Source organism: Oncorhynchus mykiss, chromosome 14 (assembly GCF_013265735.2).
Source record: "Oncorhynchus mykiss isolate Arlee chromosome 14, USDA_OmykA_1.1, whole genome shotgun sequence".
Taxonomy (NCBI): Eukaryota; Metazoa; Chordata; class Actinopteri; order Salmoniformes; family Salmonidae; genus Oncorhynchus; species Oncorhynchus mykiss.
Window position 1 is genome coordinate 24,594,634 of NC_048578.1, and position 22,611 is coordinate 24,617,244.

At 39.4% G+C, this 22,611-nt stretch overlaps 1 protein-coding gene and 1 long non-coding RNA gene across 3 annotated transcripts in view; one reads left to right on the forward strand and one right to left on the reverse strand.

The window, feature by feature from the left end:
* Positions 1-5,065: 5,065 nt before the first annotated feature.
* Positions 5,066-22,611, reverse strand: part of LOC110489029 — an 81,729-nt gene continuing 64,183 nt past the window's right edge. Inside the window, exons 2-3 of the long non-coding RNA XR_002468511.2 lie at positions 5,461-5,530; positions 5,066-5,340 (exon numbers count right to left, since the gene is read on the reverse strand). This is a non-coding gene — a long non-coding RNA (uncharacterized LOC110489029). The remainder of the gene's footprint in view (positions 5,341-5,460; positions 5,531-22,611) is intronic.
* LOC110489028 lies at positions 7,439-13,390 on the forward strand. Of its 2 annotated transcripts, XM_036943183.1 has the most exons (6): positions 7,439-7,921; positions 8,200-8,573; positions 8,765-9,092; positions 11,074-11,190; positions 11,337-11,389; positions 11,526-13,390. In XM_036943183.1, the coding sequence occupies exons 1-6, from the start codon at positions 7,879-7,881 to the stop codon at positions 11,655-11,657; spliced, it is 1,047 nt and encodes a 348-aa protein (XP_036799078.1). In that variant the 5' UTR covers positions 7,439-7,878; the 3' UTR covers positions 11,658-13,390. The 2 variants fall into 2 exon arrangements, 1 of the variants encoding a protein (XP_036799078.1); XR_005035958.1 differs by lacking the exons at positions 8,200-8,573; positions 8,765-9,092 and having other exon boundaries at positions 7,831-7,921; positions 11,526-11,669.

The following is a 22,611-nucleotide window of genomic DNA, read 5'->3' on the forward strand; positions in this document are numbered from 1 at the left end:
GACAAAATGTACGCCTACACGCTGCACCTTGGTCCGATCATTTCGACGAGCGTAACAAGTATAGAGTCACTGGGTCCCCAGGACGAACTTGAGTTTGATACCGAACATCATTGCATTTTGTCACATCTGCAAAAACACATTTTATAACCGTGCCAATTAAAATACAACTATTGCCTATGTTATAAAGTGATAATGCAATGCATTTACAAGAAACAATCAACTTAAATGGGAAAATATTTTTCAGTAAATATTTTTTTCTGTAACACCTTCAATTGTGTTTGAGGTGAAACATGTCCACCGTTTTTATCCATATGCACCATGTTTCCTTTAACATTTCAGATTAGTTTAATGAACTACATATTAGAAATACATGATAAGCGACTGCTTTCCCAGAGACAGATCAGGCCATCTCCATTTAGAATGCTTTTCACAATCTCCATTAAGAATAGTTTTAGTCCAGAACTAGGGTCTAGGAATTTAGCCATTCATTATTATTAGAAATTGTGTTTCTAAATGTGGATATTGACTTTGCCACTTTAGCTTGCTTTTGTGGCACAGTCGATGCCACGCAGGGCTATGGGCCCGAAGGTTGAGGGTTCACCGACCACTGCAGATGTGCTCACTCTCCCTGCCTGTTTCATTACACTACGATCAGAGCCAGCTGCAAACAATGATCAGCTAGAGGGAATCAGATTTTCTACATTTTGATGCTGTATTCATAATTATATAAAATATATGCAATGGATGTTCCACCGACAAGTTTATGTGCCAATGCACCACACAACCAATAAACAAAGCTTACTGACTTCGGGCACTTCATTATCATTGTTTTCAGTTTCAACACCACAATAACTAGACTATGGCAACCTCGACAAACAGAAAATACATCCCTCCCTACCTTGTAGACTCACCAAGTATTGAAGGCTTTGCTTAACAATCTCCTAATGTCATTCAACTTTTTGGTGTTTTGTTTCAGTCTCTTTCCATTCATCAATTGTCACGATCGTCGCAAAGAGGATGAGACAAATGCTCATCGTGAATAGCGTTTCACATATTTTTAATCAACTGAAACTCACCGAAACAAAACAGCCCTAGACATACAAAACCCTAGACATACAAAACCCTAGACATACATAACCCTAGACATACAACACTAGACATACATAACCCTAGACATACATAACCCTAGACTTAAAACACTAGACATACATAACCCTAGACATACAACACTAGACATACAACACTAGAGGACCCACCCTTGTCACACCCTGACCTAACCAAAATATATAGAAAACAGAGATATCTAAGGTCAGGGTGTGACATCAATTGGTCTGCTGCACATTTGGATTGATTGATTGACCTTATTTGTCAGTAAAGAAAATACATTTTTTTTTTGTGTATTGCACAATAAAGTCGGTGACCTATTTCCATTGTGGTTTCCATCCAATTAGTGACAGATGTTCATGTGAATATTTGACAATCTTCATAAAAACAATATGCCATATGAGATATTTAATGGACATCCATATGCATTCAGATCCAACCTGGCACAGCTAGCGTCATCAATAAATGAGGGATGTTGGCCATATGAGCCACATTTACGTGTCCTTAATTAAAAACAGCTTATAACAAATTACAAAACACTATTCCTTGTGTCCACCTCATTGTTCAGTTGTCAGAGATTTGAGCACTAAATGTATCAGGGCATTGCGTACAAAGGCTTAGGTGTCCACCATGATATTCATATTTGATGTATATACAGTTCAATTCGGAAGTTTACATTCACTTAGGTTGGAGTCATTAAAACTCGTTTTTCAACCACACCATACATTTCTTGTTAACAAATTATAGTTTTGGCAAGTTGATTAAGACATTTACATTGTGCATTACACAATTCCTTTTTCCAACAATTGTTTACAGACTATTTCACTTATAATTCACTGTATCATAATTCAAGCGGGTCAGAAGTTAACATATACTAAGTTGACTGTGCCTTTAAACAGTATACCTCCAATTGACTCAAAGGATGTCAATTATTCTATCAGAATCTTCAAAAAGCATGACATAATTTTCAGGAATTTTCCAAGCTGTTTAAAGGCACAGTCAACTTAGTGTATGTAATCTGTCTGTAAACAATTGTTGGAAAAATTACTTGTGTCATGCAAAAAGTAGATATCCTAACCGACTTGCCAAAACTATAGTTTGTTAACAAGAAATTTGTGGAGTGGTTGAAAAACGAGTTTAATTGACTCCAACCTAAATGTCTGTAAACTTCTGACTTCAATTGTACGAAAAATCGAAAAACAGACTATTTTCACGGGATAAGACAAACACACATCCGACTGCTACGCCATCTTGTATTGTGTGTTGAAAGCCCAATGCCCTATTAAGACACTTGGTTGGTGTTTCCTTTATTTTGGCAGCTACTTGTGGCATCTGGTTACATGGACACTGGAACAGCTGGTTAGGGGAAATGTCTCGAGTCACACAAAAGGGAATTTAACATTGTGGATAAAGTTCGTAATTACACATTCTCATGTGGTCAACATCTTAAGACCTGCATCCCTATACTGAGAGCTTTGACGTTTCTAAAATGACATATTTGGGTGTTTTTGGAACCTTTGTTCATGTTTTTTCAGGGCCTCCGTACTACACGATAATGAGGAAGTGATTTGCCATTTGGGGTAAGTTTCTAAAAATGTGAAATGACAAAAAGGTGTCTGGACCCTTCTATAACATGCCATTTACATCAAAAATAGACATTTGGTTGTAAAAAATAATTATCAAACCAAATCAAATGTTATAGGTCACAAACACATATTTAACAGATGTTGTTGTGGGTGTAGCGCAGTGCTTGTACATGCTTGTATCCTTTAAGACGTTGGGTTTCTGAGCGGTCCACTGGTTACTGCCTGTTTAGCCTGACACTTGAGAGCTTTCAGGTAATCAACCCAGTCTACCTTAAATGATCCCAGACCACTTCGATATAGGACTTCACAGTGTTGTAGTTAAAACACCTACAAGGGAAACAAGTGCATTTTCAGTCAGATGTTTTCATGACAAAAACAATTCAATGAAACAGGACAAGTTAAAAGGCTGGAAATATACAGCAAATGTACTGTGCAGACAGACAGAAAAAATAAGAAATTCATTGATATAGTTAGTTCGACAAATGTATTTAAGTTTTAAACCACAATGATACAATTATACAAAATACAGATATTTTTAAACCACATTGAGACCACATTTGAGACACTAAAAACAATCACGGTCAAAAATGGTACAGGCATCACCAAAACACATGACATAATCTATACAAATGTATCCATACAACAAAAAGTAATGTGGATAGGACAATTAGGCACATAAAAATAAACTATATATGAGACACCATAGTATAGTACCATAGTACATAGTAACATGTAAGCTACGGTGGGGACCTTATGACATAACAGGCTTGTCAGGTTTACCGAAGAAATGGGTCACGGGTTGGACAATTTTACAGGAAGTATTGAACACTATGTTCCAGCCAATGAGGTATGTTTTCAAGATTGAATATTTGATCTTTGGTTGTCATTTAAGCACCGACCAAACAAACACCACCTCCCCAAATTATACCATGATGGTCAGATTAGGAGTTGCTGTGATTATTCTCAGTGCAGTGTGTAAGTACAATTTCATCACTGGTAGAATATTAAAAATGGTTTTGTTGTGGTGCTGTGCAATTCAATACAATTCAAGCTTCTTGAAGGGTAGGATAAATTGACATTTAGAACGTTCAACCAACCCACATACCATCTAAAAAGAAATTATAACTTGAGTCAGAGCAAATAAACGAAGAAAGAAAAATAAATGTATTTCATCTGGAATGATTTTCACAGACTACTGTTTTCTCTTGTTTAACATTTGTCCTTGTCTGTGTGATAACTACAGTATGCTTATGTTTCTGTTTCCATTTGATTTAGATGTAGACCATGTTAACCTGCTAAGTCCAGTGATCACTGTTCACCTTGATGATCCTGTAACCCTGCTATGTGTTTTCCCAGAAGAGGAATTCAACGATGAGCAAATGCACTGGTACAAGCAAACTGTGGGACGTATTCCACAACATTTCGCATCAATGCTGCAATATTTTACAGAGCCTGTGTTTCACTCTGGATTTAATAATTCACACTTCAATGTAAAATTGGATCAGATGATGTTTTGCCTTACTATCATGAAGATGATCCTAGAAGATGAAACCACTATTGTGCAATTGGAAGACAGATGACTGTGGAATTTAGAGATGGCACATATCTGTCTTTGAAAGGTAAAATCATTTTAATATAAATGTACAAGTTATGTTAATTGGACAATAATTTGTTCAGTAATTAAACAAAATATTTGATAAGTACATTTGTAATTTCTCAGCCTACAGAAAGATTGCAGTCAAATATGTTTATCTTATACTATTTGAAAGTCTGATAATTGCTCATTATGTTCTGATTAATTTAGGAAATGGTTAGAAGTCTGACTACAAGACAGTGGACCAGCAGCCAGAGTCTGACCCAGTCCATCCAGGAGACTCTTATCTCAATGTTTATCACAACAGTTTTGTTTTTTAAGTTATCCATAGTTATAGATGCTGAGGGTGCTGCATACATATGATTCTAGAGAGCCAAACTGCAATAATTGTGTATTCACACGACACTGACATTTCTTTCATGAAAACAACCCCAATTAGGTGTCAGTCAGAAAAGGTCACACTACCAGACTGTAGAGCAACAGCCAGTGTCTGACCCAGTCCAACCAGAAGTTTCTGTGACTCAACGGTGTACAGTACTCTCTGAGACCTGTAAAAGGAGAACACAGTGTGTACTGGTTCAGAGCCAGATCAGGAGGATCTCATCCAGGAGTCATTTACACCCCTGGGAACAGGAGAGATGGGTGTAAGAAGAGCCCATAGACTCCCTCTCCAACACAAAGCTGTGTCTACAGCTTCTCCAAGAACAACCTCAGTCTCTCTGATGCTGGGACTTACTACTGTGCTGTGGCCACATGTGGGGAGATCCTGTTTGGTGAAGGAACAAAACTTAACATCATTAAAGGTACAACTTTTTATTAAATTGATAAAGCACCTTACACTTCTTTATCGAAACATTTAAGCATATTTTATAGGTACCATTATTTAGTTTAAATGGGTCAAATCGAAATAAATTGTGTTATCAACTATGCAAGCTTAACATAAAACATCAAACAAACATGTTAAATGTATTTTCATCCCAGGAAGCACAGTGGATCCCATTGTCCTCAGCTTGGGAGCAGCAGTGGCTGTGTGTGTGATGGTCATTTTTATTCTTGCTTGTACCAAAAACAAGAGACAAACATGTTATCATTGTAAAGGTAAGTCATTTTAGAGATACATATCTATTTGTTAATTTCAAACGTGTTAGCTATGATCATCTAAATGTAAAGTCTCACCTCATTTTCTGATTCAGCGTTGAATGTTTTACTGTACATTCCGTCTCCATTTTCATGCTTGGGTTTCTATCTGTTGATACAACAAGTGTCTCTCAGCACATTCACCATGATGATAACCTCTCATCAGAGCAGTCAAGTGGTCAGGTATGTAACATCTGTATTATCCAGTGTGTGAAAACAAGAGGTACATTACCTGTTACACATGAGTGTGCATATGTAACCGATGTGAAATGGCTAGCTAGTTAGCAGTGGTGCGCCCTAATAGTGTTTCAATCGGTGACCTCACTCACTTTGAGACCTTGAAGAAGTGGTTCGCCTTGCTCTGCAAGGGCTGTGGCTTTTGTGGAGCGATGGGTAAAGATGCTTCGAGGGTGACTGTTGATGTGTGCAGAGGATCCCTGGTTCGAGCCCAGGTTGGGGGCGAGGAGAGGGGCGGAAGCTATACCGTTACTCATATTAGTGTATATGTGTATATTTGTGAATAAATGACAAAGTACAGCAGTAACCAATGAGATGTTGCGGCAGTGTTGTGGGGCTTTAAGACGTTAAATTACCCTCATATTCAATAGCTTATTTATTGTCCAGAAATCTGTAGTGTAACTTCAAATATTTTCTTGAACAATGTCAACATGCTGAAAACATCAGTTTAGTTATTGGGTTTACAAAGTAAAGGCTTTAGAAACGTTTTTTGTTTGATTAAAACATTGGTTTTGCATAGCCATAGCTTGTCATTAACTAGTAGGAAAAAACATGTCACTAAGACCGGGGTTCAATCTGATAGACATTCGATCTGTGTTATAGCACAGCTGACAAAAAAGCTGCATTGTCGGTGTTCCAGCGCCCTGTGCTAATAAATGAATCCTAGACTCAGAACGCACATTTCCCTTGACCATGTTATTATTTTACTTTTCTGTTGTTGTGCACAATGGAGTTATTATTTACTGTACTCTATTCCTTAAGTGCCAAAGACATCTCTGTTAAATTACCCTGCATTGCATTTCTCTGAGAAGAAAACTAAAAGAGGAAGAAAGAAGAGAGAGACACCACAGGAGACTGTGTACTCTGATGTCAGGTAAACGAACTGGGACTGAACTTTGTTTCACATACAGCATGGACAAAATTATGTCAGTCAAAGCATTTCTGTATGGTTCTCGCTTTGTGCATGGGGGCATTGTCATGCTGAAACAGGAAAGGGACTTCCCCAAACAAAGTTGAAGGACAGAATCATCTGGAATGTCATTGTATTCAGTAATGTTAAGATTTCCCTTCACTGGAACTAAGGGGCCTAGCCCGAACCATGAAAAACAGCCCAAGACCATTATTTCTCCTCCACCAAACTTTACAGTTTGCACTATGCATTGGGGCAGGTAGCGTTCTCCTGGCATCCGCCAAACCCTGATTCGTCCGTTGGACGGCCAGATGTTGAAGCGCGATTCATCACTCCATGCTCTAGAGTCCAATGGCGGCGAGCTTTACACCACTCCAGCCGATGCATGGCATTGCGCTTGGTGATCTTAGGCTTGTTTGTGGCTGCTCTGCCATGGAAACCCATTGCATTAAGCTGCCGTCGAACAGTTCTTGTGCTGACTTTGCTTCGAGAGGCAGTTTGGAACTCAGAGGTGAGTGTTGCAACCAAGGACAAACGATTTTTACGCGCTATGCTTTTCAGTATTCGGCAGTCCCGTTCTATGACCTTGTGTAGCCTATCACTTTGCAGGCTGAGCCATTGTTGCTCCTAGATGTTTCCACTTCACAATAACAGCGCTTACACTTGACCGGGGCAGCTCTAGCAGGGCGGAAACTTGATGAACTGACTTGTTGGAAAGGTGGCATTCTATGACAGTGCCACGTTGAATGTGACTGAGCTCTTCAGTAAAGCCATTCTGCTGCCAATGTTTGTCTATGGAGATTGCATGGCAGTGTGTCAAATTATAGATAAAACCATTTTATTAGAATAATTTTTATGCCATCAAATAAATTCATATTTTTTTAATAATATCTCTTTAAGGCAATAATGTCACTTAAAGAAGTTAATTTACATAAGAGATTATGCTAAGATCTTACTGAGGAGAGGCAATTAAGATAGGTGGGCTAAGAAGAAGGCCTAGTAAACCATGCAAAAGGCATTATGGTCAAATAGAAGTATATGACATAAGTATGGTATCAATTAGTAGGCCTAAAGCATTCAGCCAACAGATTACAGTAAGAGAAGCATTATAGAACTATAGTCCCAGATACATATCACTGGTCTTTTGATTACACTGACTGCTTATTGGTTGGGAATGGAACAGGAAATGTTGAACTATTTTTTTTTCAACCAATCAGGTAATTCTTAGAATTGAAACCAACCTATATTTCTCTTTACATTAGTCATTTCACTTGGGGACTGTAGACCAACTGTTGTTACAACACATCAAGATGATCAGAATCAACCTTGTTTGGATGTTAGTCAGTCAAATCTGTAAGTACCAGTTTAACCAACGGTTCCATACTGTACTGTCTTACTGGAGAGAAACATTTAAAACGGATCATATAATGATGTCTGATTGAAAAGTTATGTCTTCAGATTCAATATGATGCAATTAAGATGGCAATATATTTGTGGGAAATTCAAGTGCAAAGATTGGATCACAATATTTATAATGTATATATATATATATGATATATATATTCTTAACTAATTGTCGGAATGAATGGATAACATAGCTGAAAAAATGATTTCTTTCAATTTTTGTGTAGTCCTGATTCACTCTGAAGAAGTTCCTCTGCAAATTCCACTGACCACAGCTCAGCTCGGAGAGTCTGTATCTCTTCCATGTTTCTTCTCAGAGACAATTGATTATTTCCAATGGCTGTACTGGTACAAGCAAACTGCTGGTCAAATGCCCCAAGTTGTGGCAACTGTAGAAAAGAGAAAATCAGCTGATTTTGTTCTTAATGGAGAGTTTAATGACATACGTTTCACAATGGAGAAAGTAAAAGTTGGATATCTTCTCATCATCAACAATATCAGCAGATCAGATGAGGCAGCATACTTCTGTGGAATAGGATCAGTGTATGAGATGAAGTTTAGAAATGGAACATTTTTGGCTGTAAAAGGTAACTTGATTTCAGTAATATGATTTATCTCAATGTTTATCACAACAGTTTTGTTAAGTTATCCATCGTTACAGATGCTGAGGTTGCTGCATATATATGATTCTAGAAAGCCAAACAGCAATAATTGTGTATTCACGTGACACTGACATTTTTTTCATGAAAACAACATCAATTAGGTGTCAGTCAGAAAAGGTCACACTACCAGACTGTAGAGCAACAGCCAGTGTCTGACCCAGTCCATCCAGAAGACTCTGTGACTCTACAGTGTACAGTACTCTCTGAGACCTGTACAGGAGAACACAGTGTGTACTGGTTCAGAGCCGGATCAGGAGAATCCAATCCAGGAGTCATTTACACCCCTGGGAACAGGAGTGATGAGTGTAAGAAGAGCCCTGAGACTCCCTCTCCTACACAGAGCTGTGTCTACAGCCTCTCCAAGAACAACCTCAGTCTCTCTGATGCTGGGACTTACTACTGTGCTGTTGCCACATGTGGGGAGATCCTGTTTGGCAATGGAACTAACCTAAATATTGGTAGGTAATGAATATTATGAGTTGTAGTGTAGAAAGTAGGACTATTTAAGTGGTGCATATAGCACAGGGGTTGAAGTACATTTTGCTATGACAATATTCTCATCATTGACCAGAAAATAATGTTATATACTGTATATTCAAAAAATGCTAAAAACAAAATACAAGCTATTGATAGCTAAACTTAACTTTAAACACAAGCTATTTATTCAAATATCTCCTTCAATATGTGGCTTCAGTCAATCAATGTATTTAATATGATAATAATAATAATACGTTATTTAGCTTGTAATCAAACAAATATTCAACACAACAGATTTAAATTGAGATGATTGGGATGGAGATTGAATGTCTATAGTTAGCTGCGGAGGATGGAACGGGAGTTGAGTCAGTTTGGATTGGAAAGGCAGTATAGTTTGAGCAGAGGGGGCATCGATGGTACAGAAAGAGAGAGACATAGACAGTCTGACAAACAGGCCAGTTGCTCTTCATCGGAGCACCACACCTGCTTCTCCTGCATTCAGTTCCTCCATAGAAGCCGCTCCTTTCTGTCGGTACTGGTTCTCCATTACAAAAAATGTAGCAACCACCTGGGTGATGCCATGGCTGCTGAAAAGTGCTGCAAATGCCACCACACATCAACAGTGGTTAGGAACAGTCCCTGATCCTCTTCTGCCATCTCCAGACACGGATTTCAGTCCTTGTTATCTTTTGGTAGGCCGTCATTGTAAATAAGAATTTCTCCTTAACTGCTAAATAGCTAAATAAAGGAAAAATAATTAATAAGAAAATAGCAGAATATTCAAAACCAAAACATTAATTTAAAAAAATACAACAAGAAAACACTTTAAAATAAGGAAAATATGTACAATATTTACAGAGCTCTATGCCTAGACGACCTCATGACGCCATAGTCGATATGGAGGAGACTAATTTTGAGGGTGCTATATATTTCTCACTTACTATTTTATTTTAATATATGGGTGGTATATGTCTCTTACTCTTTATGTTAATATAAGGTTGGTATATATATATCTCTTACTATTTTATTTTTTTATACAAGGTTGGTATATGTCTTTCTTACTATGTTATATTAATATAAAGGGTGGTATATATCTCTTACTATTTTATTTTAATATAAAGGGTGGTATATATCTCTTACTATTTTATTTTAATATAAAGGGTGGTATATATCTCTTACTATTTTATTTTAATATAAAGGGTGGTATGTATTTATCTTACTATTTTAGTCTAATATAAAGGGTGGTATATATCTCTTACTATTTTAGTCTAATATAAGGTTGTTATATATCTCTCTTACTATTTTAGTCTATTATAAAGGGTGGTATATATCTATCTTACTATTTTATTTTAATATAAAGGGTGGTATATATCTCTTACTATTTTATTTTAATATAAAGGGTGGTATGTATTTATCTTACTATTTTAGTCTAATATAAAGGGTGGTATATATCTCTTACTATTTTAGTCTAATATAAGGTTGTTATATATCTCGCTTACTATTTTAGTCTATTATAAAGGGTGGTATATATCTATCTTACTATTTTATTTTAATATAAAGGGTGGTATATATCTCTTACTATTTTAGTCTAATATAAGGTTGTTATATATCTCTCTTACTATTTTAGTCTATTATAAAGGGTGGTATATATCTATCTTACTATTTTATTTTAATATAAAGGGTGGTATATATCTCTTACTATTTTATTTTAATATAAAGGGTGGTATGTATTTATCTTACTATTTTTGTCTAATATAAAGGGTGGTATATATCTCTTACTATTTTAGTCTAATATAAGGTTGTTATATATCTCTCTTACTATTTTAGTCTATTATAAAGGGTGGTATATATCTATCTTACTATTTTATTTTAATATAAAGGGTGGTATAAATCTCCTAATGTTTTACTTTAACATAAGGGTATATATTTGTTTCTATTTATTACATTTTTTCTTCCTTTTAGGAAGATCTCTGGATCATGTTGTCATTGGACTGGGAGTGACATCAGTTTTCTGTGTGATTGTAATCATTATCCTCGTCTTCACCAGAAATACAAAGCCAATTTGTGAACATTATCAAGGTGAGTTCTTTGGTATTACAAACTGTAGATGAACACCTAAAACATTTAAAGATGAATACCTAATACTTGTCACCAACTATTGTGCCTCTGTCTTCTACCAATCTTGACTTTTGTCATGTTGATGCTGTTTTTATTCACGTTAACAGTGAGTGTTGCACAGCATATTGGACTTGACAACACAACCACCAAATGTGATCAGGTATATAAATGCAATTGTTATAATTTTGTCCTGTTTGTAGAAGATGTTTAATATGATACTAGATACTCCAGTTACCTGACAAGTATTATTATTATGACTACATTTATTAATAAAAAAACATGATGATGAATCACAGGATCAAGATGGAGTTACGTTGAACTATGCTGCATTGAATTTCTCTGAGAGGAAAACCAAAAGAGGAAGAAAGAAGAGAGAGACACCACAGGAGAGTGTGTACTCTGATGTCAGGTGTTCAGACTGGGACTGAACATTGTTTATGTGCATAGGAATGGATGTAGTTTGGTCAAGAAACTCTTGTTAAGATGTATATAATGTATTCAGACAGTCATGACATTTGATACACTATAATGTATCATAGAATAAGCTTGTTCTTCTAGGAGTGTTCTCTATCAGAGCACCACTGTTATGGAATGGCTTGTCCTGTGAGGTAGAGGGCCAGAAACCATTGAGGTCTTTAAATCATGCCGAAAAATCTACCTTTTTTGCTTTGTCTTTAATCTTAATCTGTGATTGTATTGTTATTTTAGACTTCCTTATTGATTCTATATTCTTCTCTTGTATCATATCTCTTGCATCTCAGCCTTTTGTTTAGACATACTGTTTAACTGTGAGCCAACTCAGTGGCCTTGTGCTTGTTGTCCACCGTGAGATTAGAAGGTTGAGGGTTTGATCCCCGGTCGAGTCATACCAATTACTCTAAAAATGGGAACGAATGCCTCTCTGCTTGGCACTCAGTATAAAGGAGATGGATTGGGTTAAGTGTCCTGTCCAGGAGGTGTACTTGTACATCAAGCTGCCTTCCGCTATTGAATATTGAACCTATGAGCAGTTCTCGAACAAGGATTTCTTACTTAACTATTTTTCTACAGTAAAGTTTGTTGCAATTTAACTGTATTTCAAATACAATTAGAGTTGATCAGCCCCCATTTGAAGTCATTTTTCTCTATTTGAAATAATGTATAATTGTATTATGGTTCTATTTGGATTGTTTTAATCCTTTTTCCCAAATGTATAATTGTTGTGATATTTACTGTAACCCATGAAACAAACAATAAGATAGCATACCTTCTTAAACATTGTATATAATGTAGGTTAATTACATTTTACTGTATTTCTTGAGTTCCAACAGCATGTTTATGTCACGTTGGAATGAAGAGATTCAGGCGCAGGAATCAGAGGTGTGGACTCGAGTCACATGACTTGGACCCGAGTCAGACTCGAGTCACAAATATGATGATTTGCAACTCGACTTTGACTTTAACACCAATGATTCATGACTTAACTTGGACTTGAGCCCTTTGACTTGAACTGACTTGATACCCTCCCCAAGCCCAAATATAAAAAATGATGCTATTAAAAAAAGTGTGCAGCGCATCAACTCTTTATTTAGCGGATTACAGTTTGAATCGGACAGCAGCCAATCAAATTGTGCCAGCTGAAAAATATTTGCGCGTGGCAATGCAGAGGAATGTCAGTGGGTGAATTCAGTCGGAGCCCTTAGAAAGATGATACCCCAAATTATTATTTTCGAATATGAAGACTATACTATAGTCAACAAAAAACAGATTGCAACTAGCAAAACATGTGGGAAGAAAATTAGACGGAGACGCAACATCTTCCAACTTGGTTTGACATTTGAAGCTGCATAAAGAACGGTAAGTCGTGGCTAATATAGCCGACAGCTATATATAACTTTGCTTGTATAGCATGTAGGCTAAGTAACATTAAGTCAATGAGCCTCCACACAGTCAGTCAGTCCGGGAACGTGATCATTGCACCCAAGATTGAGCTACAACTGGCTAGGCAGTTTGTAGCTTAAATCCTGCCTGATGTTACTGCTGATGCTACTGCGAAAGTCAATCGTTATGGTGCGGTCTTTCTCATGGCTACCCATGTGTTTCCATGGAAATATGTTTATTTGGAAAGTAATAAATATATTTTTTAAAGCATTCATGATTTGCGTAAATGTAGTATACTATTACTCGTTAAAAATATTAAATGGTATTACATTTGGTGTTTGAGTGCATTATGACTTGCTTAGGACTCGAAACTCAAAGTTTTGAGTCTTGCCTGTCTTGACTTGGGACTTGACTTGGGACTTGAGTGCTAAGACTTGATACTTACTTGTGACTTGTAAAACAATGACTTGGTCCCACCTCTGGTTTTTATTGTACCCAAATTACGGCATACCGTGTAAAGGCATGGGGACGAAGACTAAACAAACGCTAAAGAAAACAAAGGGTAGAAACCCAAACAAAAGAGCGAGGAGTACCTCGAGTAAATAACACAAGCGCACAATGATTAACACACAGGACGCGACCCGTAATCATCTGCGCAATCCACTATGGCACGAAAGCCAAAACACACATAGAACAGGTACTCACAAGAAACAACAGACATTTGAACAATAATTGACCGCCCAATGGAAACCAAAGACACACTTATGCAAGCACTAATCAGTGGGAATAGGGGACAGGTGTGCGTAATGAAAGTTCCGGAGAGATCCGTGACAGTTTATAGCTATAATGTACCAGAATTTAGGTACATTTAGGTACCTGTAGGTCTATATCGAATCATCTAACCACTTTATCGTCTGATTCTTCACATTATTTAAAATTGAGCTTTTAATAATGGTACAAAGGTTGATTTACACACTGTCATCAAAGATCTTCTCTTTGAAATGGATTACTAATTAAACATACTTGCATTTACACTTCATTTCTGAAATAATCAAAGAAACAAAATAGCACAACTCTGGGAATTACACCCCTTTAAACTATAGAAAACAAACTGTGATCGATGTCTGTAAAAAAAGATTAGCTTGTTTCTGTGATGTTGCAACTTCCAATAGTGGAACAACAGGATACTCCCCCAATTCTTTCATTTATTTCTCCTGGTTCCAGTTGTCTTGGTAGTAAAGGTCACTCCAGTGTATTGTAGCCGGTCACCACTGAATCCCTGGGCAGAAACATGGAGAAAAAAAACTATTCCTAAGATAAGTGAATAATGTCCAAAAGACTTGATGTTGCTCATTAAGTAAGATAGTTGTCACATGTTACGATGATGTTGCTCATTAAGTAAGATAGTTGTCACATGTTACGATGATGTTGATCATTAAGTAAGATAGTTGTCACATGTTACGATGATGTTGATCATTAAGTAAGATAGTTGTCACATGTTACGATGATGTTGATCATTAAGTAAGATAGTTGTCACATGTTACGATGATGTTGATCATTAAGTAAGATAGTTGTCACATGTTACGATGATGTTGATCATTAAGTAAGATAGTTGTCACATGTTACGATGATGTTGATCATTAAGTAAGATAGTTGTCACATGTTACGATGATGTTGATCATTAAGTAAGATAGTTGTCACATGTTACGATGATGTTGATCATTAAGTAAGATAGTTGTCACATGTTACGATGATGCTGATCATTAAGTAAGATAGTTGTCACATGTTACAATGATGTTGATCATTAAGTAAGATAGTTGTCACATGTTACGATGATGTTGATCATTAAGTAAGATAGTTGTCACATGTTACGATGATGTTGATCATTAAGTAAGATAGTTGTCACATGTTACGATGATGTTGATCATTAAGTAAGATAGTTGTCACATGTTACGATGATGTTGATCATTAAGTAAGATAGTTGTCACATGTTACGATGATGTTGATCATTAAGTAAGATAGTTGTCACATGTTACGATGATGTTGATCATTAAGTAAGATAGTTGTCACATGTTACGATGATGTTGATCATTAAGTAAGATAGTTGTCACATGTTACGATGATGTTGATCATTAAGTAAAATAGTTGTCACATGTTACGATGATGTTGATCATTAAGTAAGATAGTTGTCACATGTTACGATGATGTTGATCATTAAGTAAGATAGTTGTCACATGTTACGATGATGTTGATCATTAAGTAAGATAGTTGTCACATGTTACGATGATGTTGATCATTAAGTAAGATAGTTGTCACATGTTACGATGATGTTGATCATTAAGTAAGATAGTTGTCACATGCTTTTTTGTAAGCTAGTATTTGAACCTGTTGACCCAACTGGTCAGCACTGAGAATGGCATCACAGATTTGTTGAGATGTGCCATCTGTTTCCATTGCAGAGTTAATTGAAATTATTAGGAAATAAAAAAATGTAAATCATAAAATTAACAACATAGTGTGATTTATCCAGACACAGATGGATTAGTAAAAGTGCACATGAGAGAGAAAAGTACCAAGAATGGAGTCTGCATAACAGAATGGTGCCTGCATAACACTATGGTGCCAGCATAACACTATGGTGCCTGCATAACAGTATGGTGCCTGCATAACAGTATGGTGTCTGCATAAAGTATGGTGGCTGCATAACAGAATGGTGCCTGCATAACAGTATCCTGCCAGCATAACAGCATGTTGGGAGTGTGTGGGCAAGTTGACACTGTGACACAATGTCAGAGATATATAAAGATAAACGGGAAATTAGAGCACTTGACGTGTAACCAGCTCACACTCTTTGAATAGCTGTCTGAGCTTATTGTCTCTAGACTGGTTGCTGAGGACACTAATAAATCACACAAACATTTATTAGACTACAGGTTAATTTTCAAACAAGTAAGTATTTCTTTCAACCAAATTGTGTACATAGAAACTACATTATTTAAAAAACAAAATGGTCCAACTGTGAATAGTCTCCCAGCATGATGCTTTGTTTAAAATTCAATGTTTCATGTAGTCAAGAAAATGGCAAATTTTAGCACCAGTTATTTAATTATGACAAAAGTTATTAAATTACAGCACATGAATGCACATGAATGTTAAAACCACACAGACACATAGAAAACATATGAAGACGTAAGAACCCTGAACAAAAAAGAAAGGGCATTAACATCTTCTCATTACCTTCTATTACTAAAAAAGTCCCATTGATCAAGTTCACGTCATAGTCTGTCCTACTTGCACAATAGTAAAAATCTTGATCCGTTGGTTCCATCTTTGGGAATGTAAGACGGTATATCCCGTCAGCTTCAGCCCTCTCCACATTGAGATGTGAATTGTTAAATTCCTTGTACAGTTCAGGCCTGGACTGAATTTTCCAAGTCACTGGTTCACAATAGAGAGCCACAATAGAGAGTCACTGGGTCCCCAATTTGAACCCCCTAAACTTGAACCTGCTGGTGAACATTGTTGCATTGTGTCACATCTAAAAATGCAAAACAGACTCTAACACCATTATCAAGTTTGTTGATGACATGGCGGTGGAAGGCCTGATCACCAATGACGATGTGGCAGCCTATGAGGAGGAGGTCAGAGACCTTGCAGTGTGGTGCCAGGACAACAACCTTTCCCTCAAAGTCATTAAGACAAAGGAGCTGATCGTGCACTACAGGAAATGGAGGACAGAGCACGCCACGCCCCTATCCACATCGACAGGGCTGTGGTGGAGCGGGTAGAGACTTTCAAGTTCTGCTGTGTCCACATCACTAAGGAATTAACGTGGTCCACACACACCAACATAGTCGTGAAGAAGGCACGACAATGCTTCTTTCCTCCCAGGAAACTGAAAAGATTTGGCAAGGTGCCTCAGATCCTCAAAAAGTTATACAGCTGCACCATTGAGCACATCATGACTGGCTGCTTCACCGCTTTGTATGGCAACTCCTTGGCATCCGAGCGCAAGGCGCTACAGAAGGTAGTGCGTACGGCCCAGTATTTCAGTGGGACCGAGCTCCCTGCCATCCAGGACCTCTATACCAGGCGGTGTCAGAGGATGGCCCTAAAAATTGTCAGACTCCAGCCACCCAAGTCATAGACTGTTCTCTCTGCTACAGTATCGATGCACCAAGTCTGGAACCAACAGGACCCTGAACAGCTTCTACCTTCAAGCCGTAATACTGCTAAATAGTTAACCAAATAGCTACCCAGACTATCTGTATTGATCCCATTTGCACTACCTCTTTTGACTCACATATGCTGCTGCTACTGTTAATTATCTAGCCTGTTGTCTAGTCACTTTACCCTTACCTATATGTACATATCCACCTCAATTACCTCCTACCACTGCACATCGACTCGGTACTGGTACCCAGTGTATGTAGCCAAGTTATTGGTATTCATTGTGTATTTGTTCCTTGTGTTATTATCTTTCTACCATTTAAAAATGTGTCATATTTGGGAAGGGCATTTTGCTGTTATTGTGCACCAGTTGTTTACAAAGCTTGAGACAAATACAATTTGAATTGAAGTTTAAAATGTCCTGCTTGCAGGAGATTCTCATTCAACAGGGTGATCAAATTAAGATCCTACATATTTATGCTTGCCAGGGAACCAGGGTAGTGCAGTAAAGCTCACCCATGTGTACAGGGTATAAATTAAACTGCAGTGTGGTGATCTTACATTAATTGTAAGAGGGAGTGTTGTCAAGTTCTTGATTGGAGACGGTACCATGTGGACATACAGTATGTACATGGTTGGAAAGGGTGCCCAGATCACCAATGGGAAGCAGTATGGTGGTTTGTCATGATTTCATTATGACATTATCTATAGTAAATTAGAATGACATTTATTTTATGAGGTTAATTTAACACTACAAAAACAATTGGGATACTTGAATTACGTGAAAACATGAACAATAAAATATAGGATAGAGGATGTCTCCTGGTCCCTCTATTCACAGTAGTCTAGAAACTAAATTAGGTTCTGGGTTGCAGAGATGTGAAAAACACTGCTGCCCTATGATACAAAAATAGTGTTGCTGGTTTGTCTTTAATATTACAGTATGTAGTAGCAATAGAAACATGTGCTATTGACCAAAATGTATTCCTCTGCACTGCTGTTCACTCCAAGTCTGAACACCTGACATCTGAGTACACACTCTCCTGTGGTGTCTCTCTCTTCTTTCTTCCTCTTTTAGTTTTCCTCCCAGAGAAATGCAATGCAGCATAATTCAACATATATGCATCTTGATGCTGTGAATAATCATATTTTCATCAAACTGTTATACAATATTAAACCCTCATGGGATACGTGCAGTAGTCCTAACATAGTAATAGAAGGTGGAGTAGTAATCAATCTAGAAAATATGTCATTATAAAAGCAGTGGTGTAAAGTACTTTAGTTAAAATACTTTAAAGTACTACTTAAGTAGTTTTTGTGGAATCTGTACTTCACTTTACTATTTATATTTTTGACAACTTTTACTTTTACTTCACTACATTCCTTAAGAAAATTGTGTACTTTTTAAGACATACATTTTACCTGACACCCAAAAGTAGTTTACATTTTGAATGCTTAGCAGGACAGGAAAATGGTCCAATTCACACATGTATCAAGAGAACAACCCTGGTCATCCCTACTGCCTCTGATCTGGCAGACTCACTAAACACAAATGCTTGGTTTGTAAATTATGTCTGTGTGTTGCAGGGTCCCCCTGGTTATCTATAAATACAAAATGAAAATAAATGGTGTTGTCTGGTTTGCTTAATATAAGGAATTAGAAATGATTTGTACTTTTACTTGTACTTTTGATACTTAAATGTTACCATTTTTCATTAAGTCTGGTTCCACTCTCCAAAGTCTAATTTATTCACTAGGTATTATTATGCCTGTATGGCATAAGGACTTTAACCATTCACGTATCAATGTGGAGAAGGCTGATGCTGATGGGATGTATCGACTTGCTATTACAAACACGGACCCAACAGATGAAGCCGTTTACTATTGTGCAGTGAGAACAGCCTATGAAGTCAACTTTATCAATGGCACTCTTTTACTTTTGAAAGGTAATCATAGTATCTAAATACTATTAACATTAGTACATTTACATGTTATTCACACAGCTCGCATCGTACCCACTGTGTTGTGTGAATTGTTTGAATGCCAGTAGTAGCATATGTGTTATTACAAAATAAAACCCTCATTAATGTATACAATTAGCTGACAAAACTGAACTCTTCGAATCCTTGTGAAGCATGTGATACATTAGAGAATCAAAACATGTATCCCATTTAGGTAAGAATCACCAAAGGTCACACTACCATACTGTGGTGCAGAGGCCAGTGTCTGACCCAGTCCATCCAGGACACTCTATGACTCTGCAGTGTACAGTACTCTCTGAGACCTGTACAGGAGAACGCAGTGTGTACTGGTTCAGAGCCAGATCAGGAGATCTGGACTCCCATCAAGGAGTCATTTACACCTCTGCGAACAAGAGTGATGAGTGTAAGAAGAGCCCAGAGACTCCCTCTCCTACAGATAGCTGTGTCTACAGCCTCTCCAAGAACAACCTCAGTCTCTCTGATGCTGGGACTTACTACTGTGCTGTTGCCACATGTGGTGAGATCCTGTTTGGCAATGGAACAAAACCGGATGTCAAAGGTACTTTTATGACCACTATTAATGTAAATGATCAGATGGGAAGATGCCTCGTAACCTTAGAACTGATTAACATTGCACCATAATAACAAACAGAGGTCAACAATCAATTAAAATGCCTACTAAGATATATGGAACTTACAATGCAGCCTTTAAAAAGGTTGGACTGTCACGCCCTGACCATAGAGAGCCTTTTTATTCTCTATTTTGGTTTAGGCAGCCATTTCCCCACTGTGTTTTGTGGGATCTTGTTTTTGTGTTGGTACCTGTGAGCACTCCAAAACATCACGTTTAGCTTATTCTTTGTTGTTTTGTTGTGCGGTTCACTGTTACGATCTACTAGGTGTGGTGGGTGGAATCAGGCGCAGAGAGCAGGGTTCAGTCGTTTTCCTCAGATTTATTCCCCAGCGCAACAAAAACAGTCACGCCAACACACAGGGCGTAAATACGTTGCTAGTCCAAAACAACAGGACTAAACAGTCCGGAGAATAAATACAATAATAAATCACACCAACAAAACACAGAGTAACAAAAACAAGCCCGCACAAATACCCAGCGGGCCTAGTGCCCTTAAATACCCTACAAACAAATCCTAATACAAAACAGGTGTACCCAATTAACCAATAACCCAAAACAAACGGAAAGGGAATCGATGGCAGCTAATAGGCCGGCGACGACGACCGCCGAGCACCGCCCGAACAGGAAGAGGCACCATCCTCGGCGAGGTTCGTGACAGTACCCCCCCCCTGACGCGCGGCTCCCGCAGCGCGCCGACCCCGGCCTCGAGGACGACCCGGAGGACGAGGCGCAGGGCGATCCGGGTGGAGGCGATGGAAATCCCTCGAGGGAAGGATCTAAAATGTCCCTCCCCGGTACCCAGCACCTCTCCTCCGGACCGTACCCCTCCCAGTCCACGAGGTACTGCAGGCCCCTCACCCGGCGTCTCGAGTCCAGAATAGCTCGTACTGTGTACGCCGGGGACCCCTCGATGTCCAGAGGGGGTGGAGGGACCTCCGGTACCTCACCGTCTTGTAGGGGACCAGCTACCACCGGCCTGAGGAGAGACACATGAAACGAGGGGTTAATACGATAATAAGAGGGAAGTTGCAATCTATAACACACCTCGTTTATCCTCCTCAGGACTTTAAATGGCCCCACACACTGCGGCCCCAGCTTCCGGCAGGGCAGGCGGAGGGACAGGTTTCGGGTCGAGAGCCAGACCCTGTCCCCTGGTGCGAACACCGGGGCCTCACTGCGGTGGCGGTCAGCGTCTCTCTTCTGCCGTTCACTGGCCTGCCTGAGAGAATCCTGGACTGCCCGCCAGGTCTCTCTAGAGCGCTGTACCCACTCCTCCACCGCAGGAGCCTCGGTCTGACTCTGATGCCACGGAGCCAGGACCGGCTGGTAACCCAGTACACATTCGAATGGCGACATATTCGTGGACGAATGCCGAAGAGAATTCTGGGCTAACTCTGCCCATGGGACGTACCTTGCCCATTCTCCTGGCCGGTCCTGGCAATACGACCTCAGAAACCTGCCCACTTCCTGGTTTACTCTCTCCACCTGCCCATTACTTTCGGGGTGATAACCAGAGGTAAGGCTGACCGAGATCCCCAGACGCTCCATAAACGCCTTCCAAACCCGAGATGTGAACTGGGGACCCCGATCGGAGACGATATCCTCTGGGACCCCATAGTGCCGGAAGACGTGGGTAAAAAGAGCCTCTGCAGTCTGTAGGGCCGTAGGGAGACCAGGCAATGGAAGGAGACGGCAGGACTTAGAGAACCGATCCACAACGACCAGAACGGTAGTGTTCCCCTGAGGAGGGGGAAGATCAGTAAGGAAATCTACCGAGAGATGGGACCATGGCCGTTGTGGAATCGGGAGGGGCTGTAACTTCCCTCTAGGAAGGTGCCTAGGAGCCTTACTCTGGGCGCATACCGAACAGGAAGAGACATAGAGCCTCACATCCCTAGCTAAGGTGGGCCACCAGTATTTCCCTCTAAGACCCCGCACTGTCCTATCGATCCCCGGATGACCCGCAGACGGTAGTGTGTGAGCCCACCGAATCAACTTATCACGAACACCAAGCGGTACGTAACTTCTGCCAGTCGGACACTGTGCAGGCGCAGGTTCAACCCTCAACGCCCGCTCGATGTCCGCGTCCACCTCCCATACCACTGGGGCCACCAGCCGAGAAGCAGGAAGGATGGGAGTGGGTTCGATAGACCGGTCCTCAGTGTCATAGAGACGGGACAGCGCGTCAGCCTTAGTGTTGAGGGAACCTGGTCTGTAAGAGATCGTAAATCTAAAACGTGTAAAGAACATGGCCCACCTAGCCTGGCGCGGATTCAGTCTCCTCGCTGCACGAATATACTCCAGATTACGGTGATCAGTCCAGATGAGAAAAGGGTGTTTAGCCCCCTCTAGCCAGTGTCTCCACACCTTCAGGGCCTTTACCATAGCTAGTAACTCCCGGTCCCCCACATCATAGTTCCGCTCTGCCGGACCCAGCTTCTTAGAAAAGAAAGCGCAGGGACGGAGCTTCGGTGGCGTACCCGAGCGCTGAGACAGCACGGCTCCAACCCCAGCCTCGGACGCATCCACCTCCACTATGAATGCTAACGAAGGGTCCGGATGCGCCAATACGGGAGCCCCAGTGAACAGTGCCTTCAAGTGGTTGAAGGCTCCATCAGCCTCTGCTGACCACCGCAAACGCACCGGCCCTCCCTTCAGCAATGAGGTAATGGGCGCCGCTACTTGGCCAAAACCCCGGATAAACCTCCGGTAGTAATTGGCAAACCCTAAAAACCG